Genomic DNA, 24,027 nt, shown 5'->3' with positions numbered 1-24,027 from the left:
ATAATTTTTCTGCTTTGATCCAATACCTTTATAGCCTCTAAACTTCAAATTTTCTGAAGTCACTAAAATGTGACTGATCTTTAAGGTGAAAGTCTCTTTTATGAAACTGGTAACTTCATTTTTACACATTTAGAAGGTCATACAGTATTGTCACCGAGACTAAAATAAATCACTTCAGCAGCTTCAGGTGTGTCATTGAGCTGAAAAGAGAATACAGGATCAAATGTGTGCTTTAACGACGGCTATTGTATTCACAATTTTTTCTGAGTTTTATAGCAAACAAAATCACAAATGACAAGCTATTTTAAGGACTATGGACTATACTTAAGGACGTCATCGCTGTAAACACGTTAAAGGAAACCAGAATCTCAATTTAGAATAATAACGTAGAATCAAAAACTGACAGCCTGGAAATCCTTTCCTATGTCTGGTATTTTATCAAAGTTACATCTGTTTTACAATCGAGTCTTTTTTGTAGCATTTACATTATAATTCATTTATTCCAGTATACGGATCGACATTATTATTTATTTTTCTAAAGACATGTAACATGATCCTGAGAGCATAAACATTTACAATAAATAATAAAACAAATTATGCGAGAAAACAACTTCAAATATATTGTTCCTCTGGGCTTTCTCACTCACATTCATCCGATTGCTGTTTTCATTTAATGCTCGTCTATTTTGTCGAACTTTTTGTACCTCGTCTGTACACAATGCCTGAGGCAAGCATCGTGACTCATTGGATAAATCTTAGTTCTCGTATTGGACTGTTTTCGAGAGAACGTCATCGGGATAGAACAAAATGGTCACGTATCGGCTTGATGGCGCCCGGCCAGGAATACCGTGTGAATTTTCTGTTAACATATTTTTAACGCGTTCTACCCTGCTCACCCTATCCTACCCTACGGCACCTCCGGCTAACCATGCAACTTTGACAGTTTTACCATGCGAGACGGACGAACGTCACGAGGGGACAGCCACATACGGCATTATGAATGTTCAGGGCGTCATGCTGTTTTGTATTTAAATTCCCTGGATATTCTGACGCCCACTTGCTCCTCGGTAGCGTTGCTTTGCTCTTTTGCTTTCTTTTATATGGACCAGCCACGATTACACCGCTATTACTTTCCGCATCTTTTCTGATCATATTTTTGCATTTGTTTCACACATCTATGTACTCTATAATATTTTGCTGTAACAATTAAAGTATTTTTACTATAGAATCATTTTATAATGCGACTGCGTATCAAGAACATTTATATGTATTTGTTGAAAGTCCTAACCGTGTATTTACTAATAGCATTTGACAATGATCATCTTTAAAAGGGTGAACCACGATTACGTCGTTATTACTTTTCTCATTTTCTTTGATCAAAGTTTTGCACTCATTTCACACTTCTTCAGAGCCTACGATATTTTGCTGTAACAAAAAAAATTATTTGCTTTAGGATGCAGTGTCAGTATAAGCATTTGATGAAAGTTCTAACCATACACTTACTGACAGTATCTGAGAATCTTTATAAGGATGAGCCATGATTACGACGCTATTACTTTCCTCATTTTTTTGGTCATTATTTTAGATTTATCTCGTATGTCTCGAGAGCTTATAAAATTTCACTGTAGAGTGGTAGCATTTTTGCTGCAAGATTATTTTATGACACAATTGAGCCTTTAGGTGTCAAGAATCTCTACAGATATTCGACGAAAGTTCTAACCGTGTAAGTACTCACTAACAGCATCTAAAAGCTCTCGACGGTGATCGCTCACCTGGTGCTAAAGTCGCTTTCAGGCATTCATATTTTTATGGATAAAATCTGTACATGTTTTCACTCCTAATGTATCGTTCTTAATTCGTTTAATGTAATCGTTCTTTTTGTTCGTAGTAATTTGACGTGTTACACGTTTATTACATTTCGTGATTCACCCAAGTGTATAAAAATTTGTGTGTCATTCTATTTAAATGTGATAAAGGGATTCATAATTCTACCTTATGATATCTATATTTAATTTCGGCACTCCATTTTTAGTAATTTTGATATTGAAAATTTCACTTTTCAAAAATATTAAATATTTTATAAATATTTAGAAGAATTTTTCATGTACGTTACTTAGAAATTAAATTTGTTAAAAGTCAACTTTTAATACTATATCCATCACTTAATTTCCTCGTTCGAACTATCGTGTAGCACTTCTACGCTTCATATACTATATTCCTGCAATTATACCTCAAGCGGATAATGAGTCACGCAATAAAAATCTTTTTTCCTCTTTCTACTTCCGTTTATACGATGTAACAAGTTATTTAACGCATAGCGTTTGAGAAATACGTGGTCATAAATAGTAAGTCTTCTGCAGTCAAGGGTTGGAGTCACGTAAATGTATACCCCAGTTACCCAGAGCTAGAGTAATACAAGCTGTTGACAGAAATTTTCCTAACAACGTGTCATAACCGACGACACGACACGAGACGTGCAGTCAGTCGCTTTAACCGAGTTGCAACCCTTGGGTCCGGTTTCCGGCAATATTCCGCATAGCAGACCTAAAGTCGCTTGCCGTATGATGAATAGGCATGGCGATAGAGGGAACTGCTCAAAGGAAAACGTTTTGGCCAATGATTCGCTACTCCCACGTTACTCCTGTTTCTGCGCCGTTTTCCATTTAACTGAAAACATCGATCGGAGCGATTAAAAGTTGTACATAGAGAGTTGATCGTAAACTAGTAACATGTGTAAACTCGTTCACCCGTCATACCGAGCTATGTTTATAAATCGTTCAAGCTGTTATAGATAAATGATTCAAATACCTCTGATACTAACGATTTATCCTAGATTTCACAGCCTTTTATCGTGTTAATTTTTCATATGTTGAAGTAATTTTTACCTTGATCTGTTACTCTCTATTAATTTATTCAATGCCGATATACGATAGTATAATGTGATAACCTAATGATAATAAAAATAAAATATTAAATATTAATAAAAGAAAATTATAATTAATCAAATTTAAAATATAAAATATTAAAAATGAATAAACTATTATCATTGTCATTAATATTTAATTATGCAATTACCCCTATCTTCCGACAGCATCAAGAGTTTCATTAAGAATTCAGTAATCTCGCTTGTGATGTCGTGATACAACGCGAATGAGTGAAAACTAGAACCAAAATTCCAGTGTTAACATTTTACATTCGTCAATGAATCATTTTGGCTGACTAAATCGTTACAAGAAACTTTCTTTCTTCTTACGCTGGATATTCGAAATGGCTATCGCCTACGCGAGGAAAACTTCCGCTTTAATATCACAGTTAGATGCGAACAAACAAACGCAGCGAGGTAGTAACCGTGCCGAAGGTGCGGATGTACGGTGTCGTTCTCCAGTGATTTCTCAACAGCCACGCAGCCAAGTATAGACACCATAGGATCCTGTCCATTAACCGGTTCTTCGTCAATTCACCTTTCACGCACGTGTTAAAAGGAAGAAGAGAACTGTCATAGAATGAGAACAGAAACTGTCAACTTTATTCAACTTTCGTAGAGGCGGGAAATCTATGTTACGTATTTCGTAAAGAGTTAGAAGATATATTTTAGAAAACTATACCGTGCTATTTTATACTTGTAAGAGCTGTGACATCATTGTTGACTTTTGTGTAATATCCAGGAGAAATCTATCATTGATAATACAATCGAAAAATTCAATCAAGTAAAATAAAAGTTTTGAAAATGAAACTTTACCTTCGAAGATTTTATTGGTTATGTGTACACGTGAATTAATACTTGGTTTTCTGTGTTTTCATAAAATTATTTCTACTGGGTCTTGTGTTTGTGAATGTGTGAATGTTAATGGTTATGGATCATAAACATCATCAAATAATTCGTTGTTCGATGACAGAAACTATGAAAACAAAACATAAACATCGAAGAACATACTAAACCAAAGACACATCGAACGTCAATGAAAACAATTCTATTAGATGTCGCACTCGTGTATAGAAAGATGACAGCAGGGGTGCCAACATTAAATATCGATAAATTATTGAAGAATTAAGGGACAATATTGTAAAATAAAATTCACTATTGAAAAGTGTATGATAATGTACGCTATAACATATTTTCAACGTTTTCTGCATTAATAAATATCCATGGCAAATAAAAGCACTAGCTTCCTAACCAAACCTAGTTCATAAACATAAACAAGCAAAATACAGTGAACCACGAGATTTATCACATTAATTTCAAGCCAAGTGCACGTGCAACGCAAATTTGTGAGGCTATTTTTCTCAACCATATAAATCTCTTTCCAATAATTTTATATCAGTTTATATTATCATGAAACTGAACTTGTGTTTCCACGGACTACTAATTTCAAAATATCCTGTATTAACAAGATAAATCCAAAATAAATGATAATCGTTTAAAATGAAATTTGATTTTCGAAAAGAAAAATTAGATGAAATAAATAACAAGTAGGAGAATGAATAAAGCAAAAATTGATTCAATTTCCTGTATATTAATCTTACACATTTTCAGTACAAATCAAAATAAGTCAAAAACTCTTTAGATACACACGTTATTATTCTCCGTACGAAATTGAAGGAGCACTAACACATTTCCAAACAATATTTCATTAATCCGCAACGATTCACGGAACATTATAATATGAAACCATCATTACACGATACAATTCTCCAGCGACGAGTGGTGAATAACAACGGTGACGCGATAAGTTACTAGCGTAAGTTACAGGCCTGATTGTTAACGATCTAAACGGCCGAGCATAAAGCACAAACAATGAAGGTACAACGAACGTGAGAAATTTAATAACCGTAAATAAAGAATAATTCAGAAATAACAACGGAAACATTATCCGTCTAACGAAATGAATAATAATTTTCACGAATAACTCTCGCCTTTGCCAACTACTTCTCGATCTTTTTTACCTGTTCCTTTCTTACCGCGGCCGTACCTTTTACTTTGGTCTGTTCCACCGTCTTTTACAATCTACCATTATGTCTCTCTTTCTCTCTTTTTTCCCTTCTACTTAATAAACGTATCTACCTATCCACTCGTCCATCCTCCTCGCAAGTCGAGAACCCGAGACCAAAGTCGACTCAGACACATAAATAGTCTCTCCACCTTTCTTCTATCTACACCCCTCTCACTCTCACTCCTTCTCCCTGTGCCCCCTCCCCCTACTCCCCTGTTCCCTCGACTAGTCCTCCCGAGCGCGTCCCTCCTCGCCGACGTGTAACTTCACACCCCGTATCATTCATACCTCCCACCCACAACCGACTCGTTTCTCTTGCTCTCGGGACTATCGCTATAACCGTGAGCTCTTTTATCTTCAAGTCGTCACAAACAACCCCTCTTCGAAGAACGAAAGCATCGTGTTCCGGTTAAACGGTACGACTCCGTGTTGCCGTTTCCACGTGGCGCGCGTGCTTGGATGGATGCGTCTAATTGGGTTCAATGTCGTTCGGAAGAAATCCGGGATTAAGAACGCGAACGCCCTCTCTGGAACGACGGTGAACAATGCCAGCTTTCTCAGAAGCGATATTTTCGCTTCTTACATTCTGCTAATATTTTTCATCCGTCAAGAACAAGTAATCTCTAAATTTATTGTGTTATTTATGTTACGTTTTGTTATGTTCGTTATGTTAGCTTCTGCCACGCCTTGAAACTTCTAATTGGTATACGTACTTTTGCATCTTAATGAGGTTACGAAGATCGATACATTTTTTGGTTAGGTCAATTTAGGTTAGTCGAGAAAACAAATACTTCGTTGAAGCAGTGTTTCGTATATATTATGTTATTTAGAAAATATGCGTTTCATGTAAGTATCATTTAAGTTCAAGTTTATACACACAATTTATTACTAAAAGTGCACCCGTAAAAATTACATCGTGATTCGTTGCAAAAATATCCATTTCATGGTAACTTTTCTCTCAATTTTTATCAACATTTTTCAATACAATATCGATGTGATGAGTTGAAGGTTAAAAGATTTTTTAACAAATTTTAAATAATCGTATTTAGGTACACTGGAGATTGAAAGAAAAGGAAATAGAAAATTGCAGTTTATATGGAAAATTTTCACCAGCTATAACGCATAAAATATATTAGAGATACGTGGGAACCAAAGAATGTCGGGTTGGGAATTTTTCTCTTTACTCTTGGGATCGGATCAAGATCCTAAAAGTATCTCACGACACAAGCATATTCGGGATTCCTGAAAAATTTTCCGGTACCTCGGAAACGTTTTAGGATAAAGTTTGTTTAATGTAACCAAGTATTTTCGAATTACACCTGCTGCAAAAGGTATTATAATAAATTATGCAGATATTTTGTGTAATGCTATTATATTAAATTGCAAAAGGCATTTATTATAAAGGTATCATAATAAATTATAGAAAATGAAAATATAAAATCAAGAACAATGCATCAAATACTTAATGAAATATTTTATTTTAAGCTTGCATGTAAAATATGACTAATATTTTAACATTAAAAGTATTATTTATTTATATTATAATAGGAGTAACAATATGTTTTGTTAATTGTACGATTACTTATTGTCATGAAATAATTATTTTTCATAAATTATTATGAAAATAAAAATAACAAATTAATCAAACTGATTCAATATTGGAAGTGGTTAAAATTTAACCAGATCTAAAACTGAAAACTAAAAGGCAAGTTGATATACTCGAAATTTTTAATTTCACAATTTGATTACAAAATAAATGTTGTCATACGAGATTGTTACAAAACAAGTATTCCACTTACTTCGTCGTGGACGAAATTCACTTTAGATAGAAATTATCATAGCTTTTAAACTACAGTCATAAACTACATGAACATGCACTGTGCACTGTATACACAGTATAATCGACTTATCGGGGCACAACATTCATCCCTTGTCGTCGAATTTGCTTGCACAAGTTCGAACGTTTCCCTCACGATGTAACTTAATCGCGACTGGACTTAAACGCACGTGTAATCCAACATCCCAGCAACGCTGAATCCGCGTGACAACGAGTCCATCGTCGTTTGTCGGGAATGTAAATCTCAGGAAAAGAAAAAAAGGAGAAAATGCAATGGCCCGCAGAATCTCGTGAAACACGTGGGCGATCCTCAGGGCGCCTACGTGATTCTGTAGAATTCCACCGTTCTCCAGTAAACATGAAGACGAGAGAAGAACAGATAAAGTCTGGACAACCATTCAAAGAGTTCTTATGCCTGAAGAATACTCAGCCAACGTGGAATAGAACTACTTATATATTATATTGAGTTTGAAAAGTTCGAGAAGTCCGTAACATTCTTGACAATTGGATGCATTCTGTTGTGGTATTTGGTAGGATTGGAAGAGGATTATTTATCATGAATTCCTGTCCAACAATGGAACGCTGAATTCAGGCAGATGCTGCTTCTGGTTGAACATTAAACGCTGCTATTAAAGAGGAAGATACGGAATTGATAAATTGTTGAAATTTTTTCCTACTTAATGAAGGAATAATAAATATTAAATTATAATTATTTTAAATATTAACAATTTTTTAATATTACTTAACAGTTGAAGATTATTAAAGTATTAATAATTTGTAAGGATTACTTAAACATCACAAATTTCCTTGTCCTTATCGCCTTTAATCAAATCACATTAAAATGCGAGGAGAATATTATTTCTCGTTTTAATTAATTAATACCACATCGAATTATAAAAGACTTTTAATTGCTTCTGAAGTAATTTAATTCCAGAATTTATTTTCATTTTGAACGTATATAGAGTTTGAATATGTTTAATTTCCCTTTGCCTCGTGTTTTCTTTATCTTTTTAATAAAATTGTTTTCCAGAATTCCATGCGTGCCTCGATGAATATCGCATTTATTAATATGTAAATAATGGTTGCCCTCCAAAGGAAAACCCCGAAAAATTCGAGTGCTGAAGTATGAATAATCTTTCTAAAATTGATTAATTCAACGGGATCGATTGCCTCTAAGTGAATTAAGCGTACGTATAGAATTTGTAATAGAGCAGTTTCCAACATATACATTATACTCTTTCCTATCAAATTATCATTAACTTCTTAACTTTCTCCTGCAGAATTATAATTGAAATCAGCTTGCATACATCAAATATTCGATTACTTGGCCTTGTGTTTTGAACATTATTAAAGATATCGACGGAGAGGAAGAATGTCATCCGTATGAAAGCTTCGCTTTAAATCTCGAACAATCTATTATCAAAAACTTATTTTAGATTCACAATGAGAGTCATCGGTGCAGAGATATAATTTTATATACGTGCAATTACCTTTTCTCCGTAACGAGCACGGGGTTTCGTGTTACGAATGGGCGACTTATCAAGTAAGAGAAGCGAAGCAAGACGAGAGACAGTCAAAGGAAGAAGAACAGGACACAAGGGAAAGGAAGGAGAATGTAGCTGCGTGGCTCCTTATTGTGCTTCGCTTCCCTTCGCCGCGTGCGGTCCCGCTACGCTCCTAGAGACCTCCCGCTGAGAGAATCAAGCTCCGGTTTAGAATCGGACCAGAAGGCCCCGGATTCTGTCCCTCGGATTATAAGTTACGGCTTATAACGTTCGTTCTACGTGAATTAATCGGAAATATCGCACACGGGCATACTCAGGCATCCCGCTCCTTTGGTTTCGCCTTGAAACTTTACAGGATGATGGTTCGTGTTAGCCTTGGGATTGTTAAAGATTATAACACGAGCACGAACATCTGCTGTTTTCGAGGCTACCGAGTATCAAAAGAAAGTATACTGTTAGATTATTAGACCACGAAGTCCTTGATGCGATTGCCTCAGTGCCTCACGAGGTGATCACGTATAGAATTGTATTTTTGTAAGTATGTTAGGCACATATAAAATTTTGTCAAATATAGTAGTCTGTGAACATGTTGCTCTATCGGTTGTTTAAGTCCATGTGATACGTAAAATCTGGTGGAAATAGAGTTCAGATTGGAATGATGGGGATGAAAGCGTTACGGACGCGCGCATAGGGTAACTTCTTGAGGATTTGTCACGTAGGGGTACCTTCTTGAGAGTACAACACACGAATTCAAAGGGAGAAAAAGGACAATTAGTGTAGTTCTCGAATCGTAGTTCTCTCGAGTACCCAGGTCTTCGTCTGTACGCCAAATTCCACGCGTTTGCGACCCAACTCACAACTGCTACGTGATGACAAAGTGAGACAAATTGCATCTTTCATTTGAAGACAATCTTAAGTTTATTGGCTTCAGGAAGTGTCGCTCTTAGTACACTGAAATTTATGAGAAATAATCACGCCTAAACATTGTGTCCTCAGTTAGAAATTGTTTGTTGACAAGTATACATTGCATTACTCAATCAATTAGAAAAAAAGGAACATATTCTGTTCTATGGACGAATCGAAAAAGACATGGGTAGCTTAATACGATTCTCAAAACCCGACAACTGGCATAAATTCGTGCAAAACAACTATGTATACATACGAAAGTGACAGCTCTCCAACATACACATGTTCCAACTAGAGACTACTTTAATCATACAAAATTTCTCCAACAGACAAATTCCACTGTCACACCTTTACTCGACATCAAATTACAACTCGAATCATTCTACGATATTACAAACAAGATCGTGTTCTGTTACATTAACATGTTCTGATAGCTTTGAAAATTATTCGAAAAACGGTTTAGGTGAGATTTGCTTTTGCCTAGCTTTAAAGCAAATTAAACGCCACTTCCTGACACCGCTATTGGCAATTATACAACAGCAATGCTGGAACACGCGTTATTTGTGTGTAATTGCGGGTTTGTCGTTATCAGGAAGCTACATTCGGTCACGTACGGCCGGCGATATTATCGCTACTGCCGGTCCTCCGGGAATTCGTTAATTCCCTCTTACCGCGACGCAACGCGTCGCTCGAGTCAATTGCCTACGCTACTGCGATTCGTTCCCCTGCCCCTTGATAAAACCGACTCGCCATTGCCCTTGTGGAAATCGAATTGCGGACCACACGCGCGTCCACGTATTAAAACTCGTCCGTGGAATGTCAGAAAGCTCGGTACGTGTTCCGAGTGTTCTTATATCTCCCAACGATAAACCGCTTAATGGACATATTATGCGACGGACGTCCGCGCGTGAAGCAGTAGCAGGTGATATCGAGTGCGAAGGTGTGCCTGTCTGCAACTTTCCTGTTGCGCATTATGTAAAGGTGTACAAGTGGCAGAGGAGAGAGGGAAAAAGAAGAAGGTGGAACACGACTTCGATATTCAAACCAAGTCGAGTGTCTGAGATATCAAGGCATTAGGTTTAACAGTAACTTCGTTCGAGATATTTTAAAAGAGTATTGGCATCGTATTGACTTTATATGGGGTGTCCCGGATTTTCCCGCCAAACGATATCAATGTGGTTTTTAAAAGATAGGAATTAAATTTTGTATAAAGTTAAATCTAATTTCATAAACGTGACGGTAAAAATCTGTTAACCAGTTTTTCTCCTAATTCAATTTACTTACTAAATTTTTTCTTTTAAAGTTCTTGATAAATTTAATAACATTGCATATGATGACTTTGGGGACCAAAGAATCCTCGACCTGTCCATCATCGAATATAATGTTTGTTTACTTATCGTATCGAACAAAAAGCCAGTTTTTATTCCAAATTTTTGTTATGGTTTTGTAAAGTTGTAACGAATACAGTTTTCACGAGTTCGTGTTTATATAATATCCTTTTTCCTGTTTTTATATGCTAACACTGTTTAACGAGGAAAGCCTCGGGAGATTTTGTACAAAATCTAGTTAATAGAGGATGTCGAGGAAACGTGTTCTCTCTAAAAACGATTAATTACGAAAAAATATCTTGACTTATCAGAACAAATCATATTTACTTAATCATATAAATAATATTATATTAGTACTAAATATTATACACAATATGATATTATAACTTATGCTATATAATATAATCTTTACATATTTAAATATTAAAATATTAAAATTTAAATTCTAATTATCATCTAATTAGTTCGAACAAAGATTTGGACCAACTTGATGGCTTTTTAATAAGTATCCTCTAAATATACCCATGCTTTCCTGAAGATCAAACTACCGATATTAAAGAAGATACAGCGCGAAAATTTCAAAGTATAATTAACTTAATAACTATACAATGAGAATATAATCATGCTGATGCACGTAGAGCCTCTGTATCTCTGAAATTCCTAATCAAACTTTCTCTCACGAGGCCTGGAAAGTTGTTAGTTCCAAAGCGTGGCATAACAAATAGGTATTGCGTGCTTCCTTAGACATTTATCTACACGATAAAATAGAATAATCCGATATCTCGAATGTCTCATGACACCGACAACGAAACGATTTAAACTTCAACGTGCATGCGTATCAGGAGCCACGATTAAACTTTCCAATTGATCTTGTGATTTCATCGATTCGAGTGAAATATACGTAGTCACGAACAAAAGTATAGATACAACACTAGTTCGTGATTATATAGGAGATTTTTTTTTTAAAAAAAAAAAAAAAAAAACGATATAATTAGTCATTTTTATTTTTTAAAATATATTAGGGATTGCAAAAATTTTGATTTTATAAACAGAATGTACATACCTATATATTTTGATATTTATTTAGTATTTATCTATTTTTAATTTATAGAGATAATTTGTTTTTGTATATCCATTTACACCAATACATGTTATCGGTTATCAGCACAGTTTCATGTATCCAACTTTGATGATTATCTTTTCAAACTAACAAAGGATTAACAACATTAATTTCTTCATATGTGAATCCATGTATGAAAATTTGTTGCCACGGGTGATCCTGCGTTATTTTCTTAGATATTTCCTTAAGCTTCCAAGTACAACGTTGAACTAATTTAATACAAGATCGATATAACACATATTGAAAGTGGAAAAAACAGTCTAAACCGTCTTTATCCCGAATAGAAAGAACTCGGCGTTGAAAGGGTTAGAGGATTGAAGACGATTACGTTTTAGGAACGGTTCTTCCAGATTGGTCAAGAGGAAGATAACTGTATTAAGCGCTACTGATGTTATTCGATTGCTCTTTACGTTCGTAGAGAAATTTAAGAAAAATCTTATTTCACTACCACAGAATCAACGTTTTATCAAATAAGATATACGCCATTTCTTACGGTAGCTTTCTGTCATCGATGGGATAGCTTCGCCGAACTCTTTTCGGAAAACTTCTCGTCTTCCATAGTAAAGAGGTTTCTTTGTATACTATTTGTAAGCCTGTAAAGTATTCAATTTTTCGCTATTGGAACAGTTTCTTAAATTCCAGAATAAATTATAGAGAGATTTTACTGTACTCGGTGAATGGAGCTAGTAAAATTGAAGTTTTTAGATAGAGCCCATAATCCTCCACCAGTTTTTTTTATTGATAAACAAGGTTTTGTTTTCTTATTCTGTTGGAAAATAAAAAAAAAATTAATACATTAGTGACTAACGAACTAATTGATATAATACCAACTAATTAGCGTACCAATTAGCAGTTCACATGAATTATATGTGGATATTGAAAGCTTTTTGGCTTCTACAAAAATGCACAAAAGCACTAGAATATTCTACTGTATTGAAAAATTTTTATTCCATTGTGGGATTAATTTTCCGTAACGCGATTAACCTCAACAAACTGTAAACTCGCAACTCGTTTGTCATATACAACAGCATACTGGAGATTAACTTTGTAGCTAATACCTTAATCCCTCAAAGCAGAAATCTCCCTTTGACCTACTCATAAAATATTTTTATAGCAAACAGCAACGAATAATAAAAGTTTATATCTCACAAATTATCGTACCTTAAATCGACAAGGATCCAATATCCAACTTACCAAACAAACTGTCAATCAGCTACTTAATCTACTTATATCTATATTATTCAGAAAATGATTCATAAAAGTTCGGGTCTCACCTTCACTAAATAATACTAAAAAAAAATAGAACATATGTATTTTTTCATTAACCAGAATGTCGATATTCTTTCGATATTCTTTGAAATATAATCATAAAGATATAGCCGAGGTTCTATTATTGACCGAACATGTCACATCTGCAAATGAGGTTATATGGTATCGAATGACTAAAAAACAAATAAAGTAGATCGAATGAGATAGCACCACAGTTATTAACAGAGAATAAAAAGAATATGAACTCAACTTATTCCGTTATTATGTCATCATCTACTAGACATAAACAAAACTAGAGATTTCATAAATATCAAACATAGAGTCAAATGAAACAAACATTTCCGTACAATAAATACGAACAGCAACTCACTACTTGTCTCTTGCCATCTCGCGCGACATCTTTTGAGCAACGCAAGATGTACATATATATGCATATGTACATGATAAGTGTCTACATTGTATCGTTACTTTTTACCATCCAGCCAATCAAATCGGTTAAATTTCGATTTGTCTTCAACTCGAACCATATCCAGCAAACCGTTATACGAATCGATACATGATCTCGACACGATCTTGAATAGGCCTGCGAATCGAGTGTACCCTCGTTCTCGCGTACCAGGCGGTTCCCTTCGATCTCGGCGAAGCATTCGTCGGTGGACAAGCGTGATTTAGAGAAAGAACTACCGGCGTGCAGCGGGCGTGTGCGAAAGGGAACGAAAGGTAGAGAGTGAATAGGTGGATGGAGGCAGGGAAGGGAAAGAAAGAAGCATCTCTGAGTGGGGAGCACGAAACACTGTCGAGGACGGTGTGCACGCAGGATACGTCAGGGAGTAACGATTACGTATCTCAATCATGGGAAACTACCGGGGCGGGAATCGGAGCTGGGCCCAGTATAACCGTACTGGCCCGCGGCCGCAACATGTGAGGTCCCCGGCTTCTACCTTGCCTCCTGCTCTGCTTTCCTTTGCCCCATCTTGTACCTTCTACCACCCCGTTTGCTTTCCTGCTTTGCCTCTTTGGCTGTCCGCTTCAGTGATTCTCAGTTTCGCCGCGTTTTCGTTACGGTAAAGTAAACCACGGTTGAAAGGTATATACGTGAGAAAATTGAGTTCATGGGGGATTGGTTATTATATATTTCTTAACGAAGGTGAATTTTGATGGAATTCAAAGAAATTAGAATTAAATGGTTTTTTGTAATGTTCGTCCTTTGTAGGGAGGTTAAGTAGAAGATATAGGTTAGGTATGCAGAATATAATATTGTAAATCTTCAAATAATATTGTATATATTGCAAATTGATAAATATTTAAAAAGAAATAAATACTAATGATACACATTACTAGCAAAATTTACTGGAAGTGTTCGTTACAACTCTCATTGAACAGGCCGGATATGAGTAATAGTAATTATTAACAACTAGTTTCGCAAGTGATTTAGTAAATTACAGAATACATCAAATTTTGACGAAAATATGGACACATAAAATTGTAATTATTCGATACAAATATTCAGTTTACGATATATTAAACTCGACTGTACGAGTATCGATTCGTCCAATGAAAAATGACAGTTGCACTTCCGGGACAATTTTGAGACAAACGTGATATATGATTGTATTTGTCCTATAGATCTTTCTAACTTTTCTTTTGTCACCGTAACGAATAACATATAATTTTTCTAAAAAATTATATTCCACAACAAATTTTATTTCAAATCGTAAACTTTCACATAGATAACATTTTTCTGGATTTGATAATTAATACTATAAAATGATAATTGTACTGTGACACTGAAATGAAAAAATATTATATTAAATTAATATTCGAGACATTGTAATTTTGATTATTAATTAATAACACTGATAAGAATAAACATTATGCTATTTGTACAAAGATGTCCCCTAAATGTAATTATATATTCAAGCTATAATGCATTAGAAACATAATACCTTTTTTTACGATATAAAAATTTCTCTCCAATTTCACCGAATATTCGTTAGAGTTATAGAACGCACTGTAGCAGAATCTCAATTCACCGAAATCGGATCATCCGTGTTGTGGATTACCTCTTTGTATTTTGAAAATTGAACTGCAGGCTTTACGTTAACAAAAAAACCGTTGTTCTCTGAATTCAGGGAAAACAATATAATGTAAAAAAAAATATTATATTCAAGGAAAAATCATTTTTCTTCCATCTCTATTCAAAACGCGGAAAATTCCAAAGTAAAACTGAATGAAATTTTTAAATATTTCGTAATAATAATATGTTAAATAATCAAAATATTATTTTTATATTATATGAGATGATGAAATGTGATTGATCCATACCGGTTAAAATTTTGGTTTGTCTGATCCGAAATTAAATAGACAAATGAGCTTGACCTGTGATGCCGTGGCCTTTATATAGCACCTGCACCTGCTGTTAAACGTGGACCGAAATGTCACTATTCTTATTGATTCCTCTAATAATTATTTTTCTACTATAGTAGCCTATAATTTATTCATTTTCTCACCTTCACTATAACTTCACACTGTATACCTCGAACTGTAATTATTTCTGCACCTATTATACAGTAATTAATAATTATCACTTATTTGTTAATTACATAATAATAATATCGATAGTATAATTTCTACCTTAATGTACGACTGCATCAAGATATAATAACCAATATGGAACTGAAATAGAACCACTGAAAGATCGTTACATTAAAAGCTATTGAGAGTCGTCACTGACTCTGGTTTTTATAATTACAGCGAGTAATGGTCTTTGAAATTGTTTCACTAAGAAATTGATAATACCTTCCAACCCCTGTCCTATCCAAGGGATATTGAATAAGATAGAATTCCGGGGTATACGTAACGCTAATTTCGTTGAAAGTAAGTAACGATCAATCGCTAACGGCATTCGTCCCCAAACGACCCGTCGAATACCTGGCCGTAAAAGCCTCTTTGTATCGGTCGCTCATTTTCCGGCCGCCTGAAGCTATTCTGTAAACGAAAACGAAGTGTCGTTAGCTCGCCGCGCGGCTGCGTGCCCGCCTTTAGTCCCTTGCCCTCGGAACGCTGCCAAAGCGTCGCGTTAATCTCGTTCTTATTCGCGCGAAAGACTTTCACGGAGGGTCGACCGAGTTCCCCTACCGCGAGAACGTTCCTACGGGAACAACCGTTCCAGGCGAGCGGAACGGAGGTGCAAAGCGCAGTTTTATTGTACACCTCGAAGCGGGACGAGTATTTTCGTCGTGTCTAGACTACAAGGTTTCTTCCTTCTCGTTGTCTTCCTCTATCTCGGTTCCCCCACTCCTCTGTCCCCCTACCACTGTCTTCATAGGTGTGGATGTGCTCTATTCGCTCAACTTTGACCAGGAGAACGATCCGTCTTCTCCCGTGAAGCACGATGTGCCCCTTTTTCGTACAACTTTCCTCGTTACTCACCGGAATTCGTGGAGTACAATTTGTGGTTCTACTCGTCATTTGTGGTTTGACGAGAACTCTAAGGAGAAGAAAACTTACTACATCGTGAGCAACAAGGCGGAAGAGGGAGGGCAGGTAAAGGAATGGGAACAACGAAGCGAAATGGAATATATATAGAAAGGTAGAAAAGGAAAATAGTTGCTTTACGACGAAAGATTTCTTTTTTCTCCTTTAGTTAGGTGAGTTTATGTAGTTTCCTCTGAGTAGAGCGATCGATCGCCTTGATACTCCTGGTTGTATCATCCATGTCAGGGAAGCTCTCTCTATCCTTTTATCCTTGTTTCACCTTCTACCATTCCCCTTAAAGTCCCTGCTCACCGTGCTTTCCTGTTCTCCTTATTTTTCCTGCTGCCCCCCGTGTTCGTAATAGCAGCGAGTATCAAACAGATGTCTTCATTGCCCGCTCTGCGTTTAGTCGTTGATGATAATCCTGTGATGGGCGGATGTACCGTGCACACGGACATATCATTTCCTTTTTAGAGTCCTTCTCTCAACTTTATTTTCCTTCCCTTTTTTCTTTTCTGTTTTTATTCCTTCCTTTTTCGTTTTCTCCCTCTTGAAGGGGAGGAAAGAAGGAAGTACTTAAGAGCATTGAGAACAGAAAGCATGAACAGCTGCTGAAAATTTTGGGTAAAGTAGACAATTATATTATTGGATTTGTTTTATATAAATTTTGCAAAATAATTTGATGTTTAATATAAAATAGTATTAAATCTAAAGTGTAGTTCACTACTTTTAGTTTGTTAAAATGTCCATTGCAATAAAAATTTGATTTTCTTTAAAACCATTTGATGTTTTAAAAGATCTTAATAATAACTATTTTAGTAATAACTATCTATATTATCTTAATAATAACTATCAATTACTTTCAAAATAGAAAAATTGTTTTTCATACATCAAATTATTTTGCAAAAGCGTTTAAAAAAACAATATTCCTATTTTGAGAATGATTAATAGTTATTATTCAGATCAGTTATTGTTTTAAATATCAAATAGTTTTAAAGGAAATCAAATTTTTACAGCAATGAACATTTTATCAAATTAAAAGTAGTAAATTACGTTTTAAATTTAATAATATCTTATACTAAATTTCAGTAACAAAGAATATCATAGTTTTATTACCTTTCATCATTTCCAATATAAGATTACATATTGTAACAATTTCGTATTACCAAATATCAAATTTTTCATATTTCATAATATCAAATATTTCTGAAATTAAAGTATCGTTTATAAACGTGAAAAGTAATTATAAATTTTATCAATATCTTACAATACTACTTGGCAAATGACTGGAATCGACATTGTTACCACAAGTTTTACTTGAAATCTAATTATATACATATATAAAGATCGTGACGAAACTTTATTACTCGTAGAGAAAGGTTTCCCAAGTTTTTCGTACATTGCGGCCTCGTCGTAGAATTGTTTTCAAGTTCCTTCAATATCCGCCGATATCGACCCTTGAACTTTCCTTGTTAGCACGTTTCTTATTTCATCTCTGCTTCTCGTCAGCTGGCGCAGAGATTTATATTCGTGTCCTGGATTGTAAAAAAGTTGAGGAAAGTTAGTTCACGCCCGGCTAATATCGCTCATTCCGACCTCTTCTGTATTTTCCCCCTTTGTTTTTGCTCCCACGCCGTCCTCGTTCGATCCTTTCGTTTTCCCCGTGTTTACCGCGTATAACGCCCTATTCGGAATATCACTGATCACGGTAAACGGGAAACGAAAGAGGAGCAAAACGTTCGAACCACGGGCAAATGTCCGTTCAAGCTAGTCGAAGCGGTTCCAGGAATATATCTGGATTGAATTATTCTGCGAGAAAGGTACCCCGTCGTGCTTTTGCTTTTCCCGGAAATCAGGATAACGCACGCGACATGTTTCTATCAAAGAAGACAAACAAAGACTAAATTCCTGAATAAGCCACGTTTTTCACTGTTTTTGCCTTATTTTGTTTACATTTCGTTAGAAAAATGCGCAGCCACTTGCCCATCTAACTATCAATGCATCTTCGATGGTAAAGGAGAGTGGAGACGTGGCGCGGGAAACATTGATGAGAGTGGGAGAAGCAGGTGCATTCAGCCGTTGTTTCGAGAGTGAAGTATATAGTCACATTCTTTGTATAAAATTAAGTACTTTTATTAAAGTCATTAAATATTTTCGTTGAAGAAACTTGTTAAATTCGATTGTGCTGGTGCTTACAAAAGTGGTTCACGTCACGAATATAGGAAATTTGTACTTGTTATTTGAAAATCGCATATCATGGCATTTTTATTCGTCTTCATCTGTCGGGACAGCCATGTTAAATTTGTTTTGCCGCGAGTTGAAAAGCCTCGTCGAACTTCTTGGTTATTTATGTTGAACCTGGTCAGGCAACGTATACGTTTGAAGATACGTCGAAGATATTGAGTGTGGGCTCCATTACATTTTCCAGATACATCGATATATAAAAGTGCGTAAATTTAATTGCAAAATGTATTTTATTTCATACCATTTAACTTTGTCACCATTAATTCGTGTGCTTTGATAAAGTTTATACGCTTCTGTTACAAATTTATCGAAGTGTCTACGATTTGAGAATATTTATGAAGAATAATATATCCAATTTTGTTTTAGAGAATTAATCAACATTTGTATAGAGTATCCGATTTAGAAATTTTATAATTTATTTAATAATTGATCTAACAATTAAGGTTATTAAAAGCATAATAGTAAATTAAGAATTTTAATATAAGTTAAAGATAATAAACTAATTGCTTTATAAAAAATAAAGTACTAAGAGAACACGTAGAGTAATTCACATTCAACTTGTAAATTTTTTAACCTTAATCATTAAACGTGACAAACTAAGAAATCGTTTAAAAATGAAATTTGTTAAAGCGTCGCGTTCCTATTGCTTTATGCGAATGAAAAGGAACGACTAATGAACATGGACCAAAGAAATAACAATGAAAACCATTTCCACGGTTATACAAAAAAAAAAAAAAAAAAAAAAAAAAAAAAAAAAAAAAATTAAAAAGAGCTAGGAGAACGTTAAAAATAATTTCTCCACGACCGGTACCAGGCATTATGGAACGTTTTACATGGAAATACGTTTATGGAAAACCTTATTATCTAACAAACGTAGTGACAAACCTAAAATGTTTCCCGAAACACGCGTGTAGCCCCAGGATCGATTGATATCGCGTTGCATAACTGTGTAACACGTCGCCAAGAGGGCTTTCGAAAATATCCTTAACGAAGGACACAGGGTGGGAAAATAACTTCGTTTCGAGTTCGATCCAAGGGTTGCCTTTTATCCCCTCCACCCGTTCTTGTCTCTTTCACGGAATCGCGTTTCGCTCACAGCACCGAAAACTCATTTCCACCCTCTTCTGTCCTTACCCTGCTTTTTCGTTTAAGTGCGTCGTGAGTATCGATTTATTGTTTGTTCCTGTTATAGGTCCTCCTGGTGAGCGAGGTCTTCCTGGAGAGAGGGGGAAAAAAGGGAAAAAGGGTGAACAAGGCCCGCAGGTGAGTAGATCCGTTCCTATGTCCCCACTCACCCAGCTCCTTATTCCCGTAGTGCACCCGTCGTGCTCGCACGTGCAGTGTGCGTGTTGAAGAGCGTAGTTGGAAAGCATGATGTGTAGTCGCTAACGATACGTATGCAGTCTCCCCGAATTTGTAACTATGGGTACACACGGTATGTACGCAGCTATTTCACGATCGAATCACTTGTGCGTGATACTTATGATGAAGGAACACGACCCTTTTATTAATTATATTAATTATACAAGTTGAAAGCAAGGAAGGGTTTGTGACTTCGTGTCACTATACGTAGTGAAATGAATAAAAAATTTTTAATTATTATAGATCCCAAAATCAATCTTACGGATAAGGAATATAAAAATTTATTTTCAGAATTGTAAAAGATATTTGATGCGTCTTCCATCTTGATACAAGACTGACATCTGTAGATCATGTAGCGACCTACTTTTCCGATAGGTATCGAGTAACCTTTGTATTATTTTGTAATTTAATGCTAATGTACTATCAAACTAGTTCTTATATTTATATTCAATATGTTGCTAGGAAACTCGCTTGAAATATCAAACGCTTTTGAAATATCAAATACGTTTGATGTAACATCTAAAGGATTGATTTTAAGATCTACATTGTTGAGATATTTGCTATTTCTTCGTATGAATGGAGTAAGTTTACAGAATCACAAACTCTGTCTTCGTAACGCTCTATACTGTTATCATTCGATCTGTGAGAGGATCGGAGAAGAAAAGAATTTCCAGGAAAATATTTATTCCACGAGAAGATGTTTGTTACACGAATGAAAGGATTGATATTCTTCGCCACAGTGAGGTTAAAGAGAAACGGTTTTCCTTCGATGCGATTTATGAACACATATCAGAAATTTACACAAAGTGTCCTGTTTCATTGCGAATAATATTGATCGTTATATGAAAGATTTTAATAGCAAGTATGTCAACGTGGTTGACTCAGGATGACCTGAAGTTTTGATAACTGAGGTACATACTCGTGTGTATTTAGTCGCCATGAGAATATCTAATGGTTGGAATAATTATCGGTGTAGTACGGACCCCTTTTAACAGTATGTACATCATGATACACCGCGGACACGATTGGTCAGCGGAATAATTGCTTTTGCATGAACGCGAGAGCACTTAACCCTTGTCCTTTGTAAACGAGTTTTTAATTTTTTATACCCCTTCTTACAGGGTATGGCCGGGGCGCCGGGCCAGAACGGTTTTCCGGTATATTATTTTTTATTTTCTTTCCATTCTTCTGTCACTTTGTCTGTCTGCTTTTTTTTGTTACCCTTACACTTTTTCACACAGCTTTTCGTATACTCGTTCTTCACGTATGCACGTAACACCGATTAAATCATATTTTGTATTAACGTGTTTCATGTAGTTTCTCTCTCATACTCTCTTTCTTTCTCTCTCCCTCTTTGTCTCTCCTCCTTTTTCTTTTTTGTCACTCTTTCTCTCTTTCTCTCATTTTTTTATTCGTTCAATTTGCGCTTTTTTTCCACAATTTTTTCAGCAATATCCTTTTTTACACTTTTTTCCACAGTGTCAGATTTACGTCTATACATGTACTGATCGTGAAACTGAAACTCGACATTTGCTTTCAGGTATGACGTTTGGATATGGCGTCGAATAAATATAAACAATGAATATACGAATATCAAAAAAAGTTTGCTATTCAAAAAAAGTAGTGATGGATAACACTAATTGTACATGGACGTACTAATGATCCCAATTATAATCTCGATTCTATAGAAATTATGAATGGAAAAATCGTATCAAATGGTATCTCTTTATCTACATACGTATGTAAATGAAATAATTTTTGTAGTCGAATTAAGATATTTATTGAAAACTGTAATACGGGCACAATTTATATATAGAAGCCAAAGTATAGTGAATGTACAGGGTGTTCCCGATTTTTTCTCATAAATGGGAATACAATCTACAATTGAAAATAACAATTCGTCACAAAGTTATCAGAAAATATTGACTGAAATGAGATGCTTGTATATAACAGAATAAAAAGTCAGTTATACCACACTGTTTTAAAACAATGAAATGTTAATTCCATAACAATTTAATTCCCATATTTCTTATTTTTCTTTTTTCTTTTATACTGGACAAGTATTTTATTATAAAGTTTTTGTAAGTAAATCTGAATTAACATGGTATGGAATTGATTATAAAAGTTATAGAATTCGTATTCTAAAAAGATATCAATAACTTGAACTTAGAGAAATAAGATGGAATGAGACGAATAAAAATTTATCAAACAATTTGTTCGCTTGCTGAGAAATAACAATTTTTCGTATTTCACTGATAAGAAACTTTTCACTTCATTTTATCTTCTCTTACCACCTAAGTTCGAGAAACTATTTTACTTGGGGACACTTTGTACAATCACAACTACCATGAAATAAACGTCATATCTGAAAGCATTTTGATGTTCTCCAACACTCGATGACGCCTCTATTTGTCGTATGCTCGCATACGTACATATATAGCCAGGAATGATTTTATTTTTCAAAGGCTGTCAGCAGGCTTTTGATTTTTCATCTTCCTTTACCCTCAGTTCGAATCGACTATCCAAACTTACTAGCGTGTTCTTTCAGGGACCTATTGGGTTAGATGGACCAAAAGGTGAGAAGGTAAGTGTACGCACAGCCTATCTATTTTATCTATATTCTTTTTTCTTAAATTCGTGTGTCTTAGAGTTTCATGTAAAATAATCTATAAATCGTAGGGTAGAGAGTACGCGTATCATCTTGGAATAAGTGGTGAATTTGCAGTGAGGAAGGTAATAGGGTACACGTGGAAATGGAAGATAGCGAATTTATCGATGGTTAAACTAGGAGACATTAATAACCGATAATTGGTAGTAGGAGGAACGCACTACGTGTTAATTATACATGTAGCAGATATAATTGCAGATTAAATCGCGCTGTTTATCGTTTGCTGGCTCGATATGATCCAGCGTGTAACTGGTAGACGAATAAATTACTAGCACCGAAACTCTAACACGGTTAACTACTAGTACTTAATACAAGAAAACAGCGTATGATATAGGAGTATGATAAATACTTTAATGAACAAAGAATATTTGTATGAGAAGTGAAGCGTGGTTTTGAGAGACACGTAAGTAATTGTTTAGAAAGTTCTGAGTAATGGAAATTGAAGAAATATAATTTCTCGGATTCGCATTTTTCATCCACCAATGAAAATTCAGCTACGTAACGAGTTTAAACGAAATACAAAATGAAGAAGAGAAATGTCACTGTTTACAATTACAAATATGTTGAAACAGGTACCAAACTGACCGCAACGAAATTTTGAAAAAACAAATAATTGATTCGATATGTGGGACGTGAACGGAGAAAGAACTGTGTTGGAAGATTATTCGCGAATCCATTAATATGTATGTACACATAGATATATGACATAAATACCAATAACTAGAATTCACGAATTCATGTATTTTCAAAGCTCTTTTGCTCGTAACAAATGGATTAAATTTCTGAAATATACGCTAGAGCTCAAGAGTTTAGGATTACCTGTACAGCGAGAAGAGAATTTGAATTGTTTAATGGAAAAAGTGAATAGATATTCGATGTATTTTAAATCACAGTATACAACTAGGAAAAGAAAAGGATTGGTCCCTGGTGCTTGAATGCTAGTTGTAAATATATGTCCATGTCTATCAGTCTATTTTTAAATTTAACACAAATTTAGTAAAATTTCGGTACAAATAAATATCGCATGTTAGAGTATTAGTGAGTCCTAAATAAATAAATAAATATCAAGAACAGAGAGAAATCTTAATAAATGAGCATTGAAATATCATTGTAGCTTTAAACATCATGTATAAATGAGAAACATGTAAATTCGCCAAGTTCTGCTTAATTGTAAATTAATTGTAAATACTTGAAACATGTCGGTCCAAAAACATCACGAAGCATATGTTATACGTGCATTTTGTCGTAGAGCAAACGAAACGAGTAAAACGAGAATTGCTGGGCGGGTGGTACGAACGGATGTACAAACGCCCATAGATA

General features: G+C 35.0%; 1 protein-coding gene across 4 annotated transcripts in view; it reads left to right on the top strand.

The window, feature by feature from the left end:
* LOC108546427 (collagen alpha chain CG42342) overlaps nt 1–24,027 on the top strand; it is a 258,119-nt gene that overhangs the window by 197,014 nt on the left and 37,078 nt on the right. For 2 of the 4 annotated variants that reach the window (XM_017898491.1, XM_017898488.1), the window contains exons 2-4: nt 19,870–19,940; nt 21,161–21,196; nt 22,588–22,623. In XM_017898491.1, the coding sequence (XP_017753980.1) occupies nt 19,870–19,940; nt 21,161–21,196; nt 22,588–22,623 (143 nt within the window). Of the gene's footprint in view, nt 1–18,809; nt 18,880–19,869; nt 19,941–21,160; nt 21,197–22,587; nt 22,624–24,027 lie in introns of those variants that run through there. The other 2 variants (XM_017898490.1, XM_017898489.1) reach the window with 2 other exon arrangements.

This window comes from Eufriesea mexicana, unplaced genomic scaffold (assembly GCF_001483705.2).
Source record: "Eufriesea mexicana isolate 0111107269 unplaced genomic scaffold, ASM148370v2 scaffold710, whole genome shotgun sequence".
In the NCBI taxonomy this organism is placed as follows: Eukaryota; Metazoa; Arthropoda; class Insecta; order Hymenoptera; family Apidae; genus Eufriesea; species Eufriesea mexicana.
The sequence above is the reverse complement of the archived record's forward strand: the minus strand, read 5'-3'. Positions and strand labels throughout refer to the sequence as shown.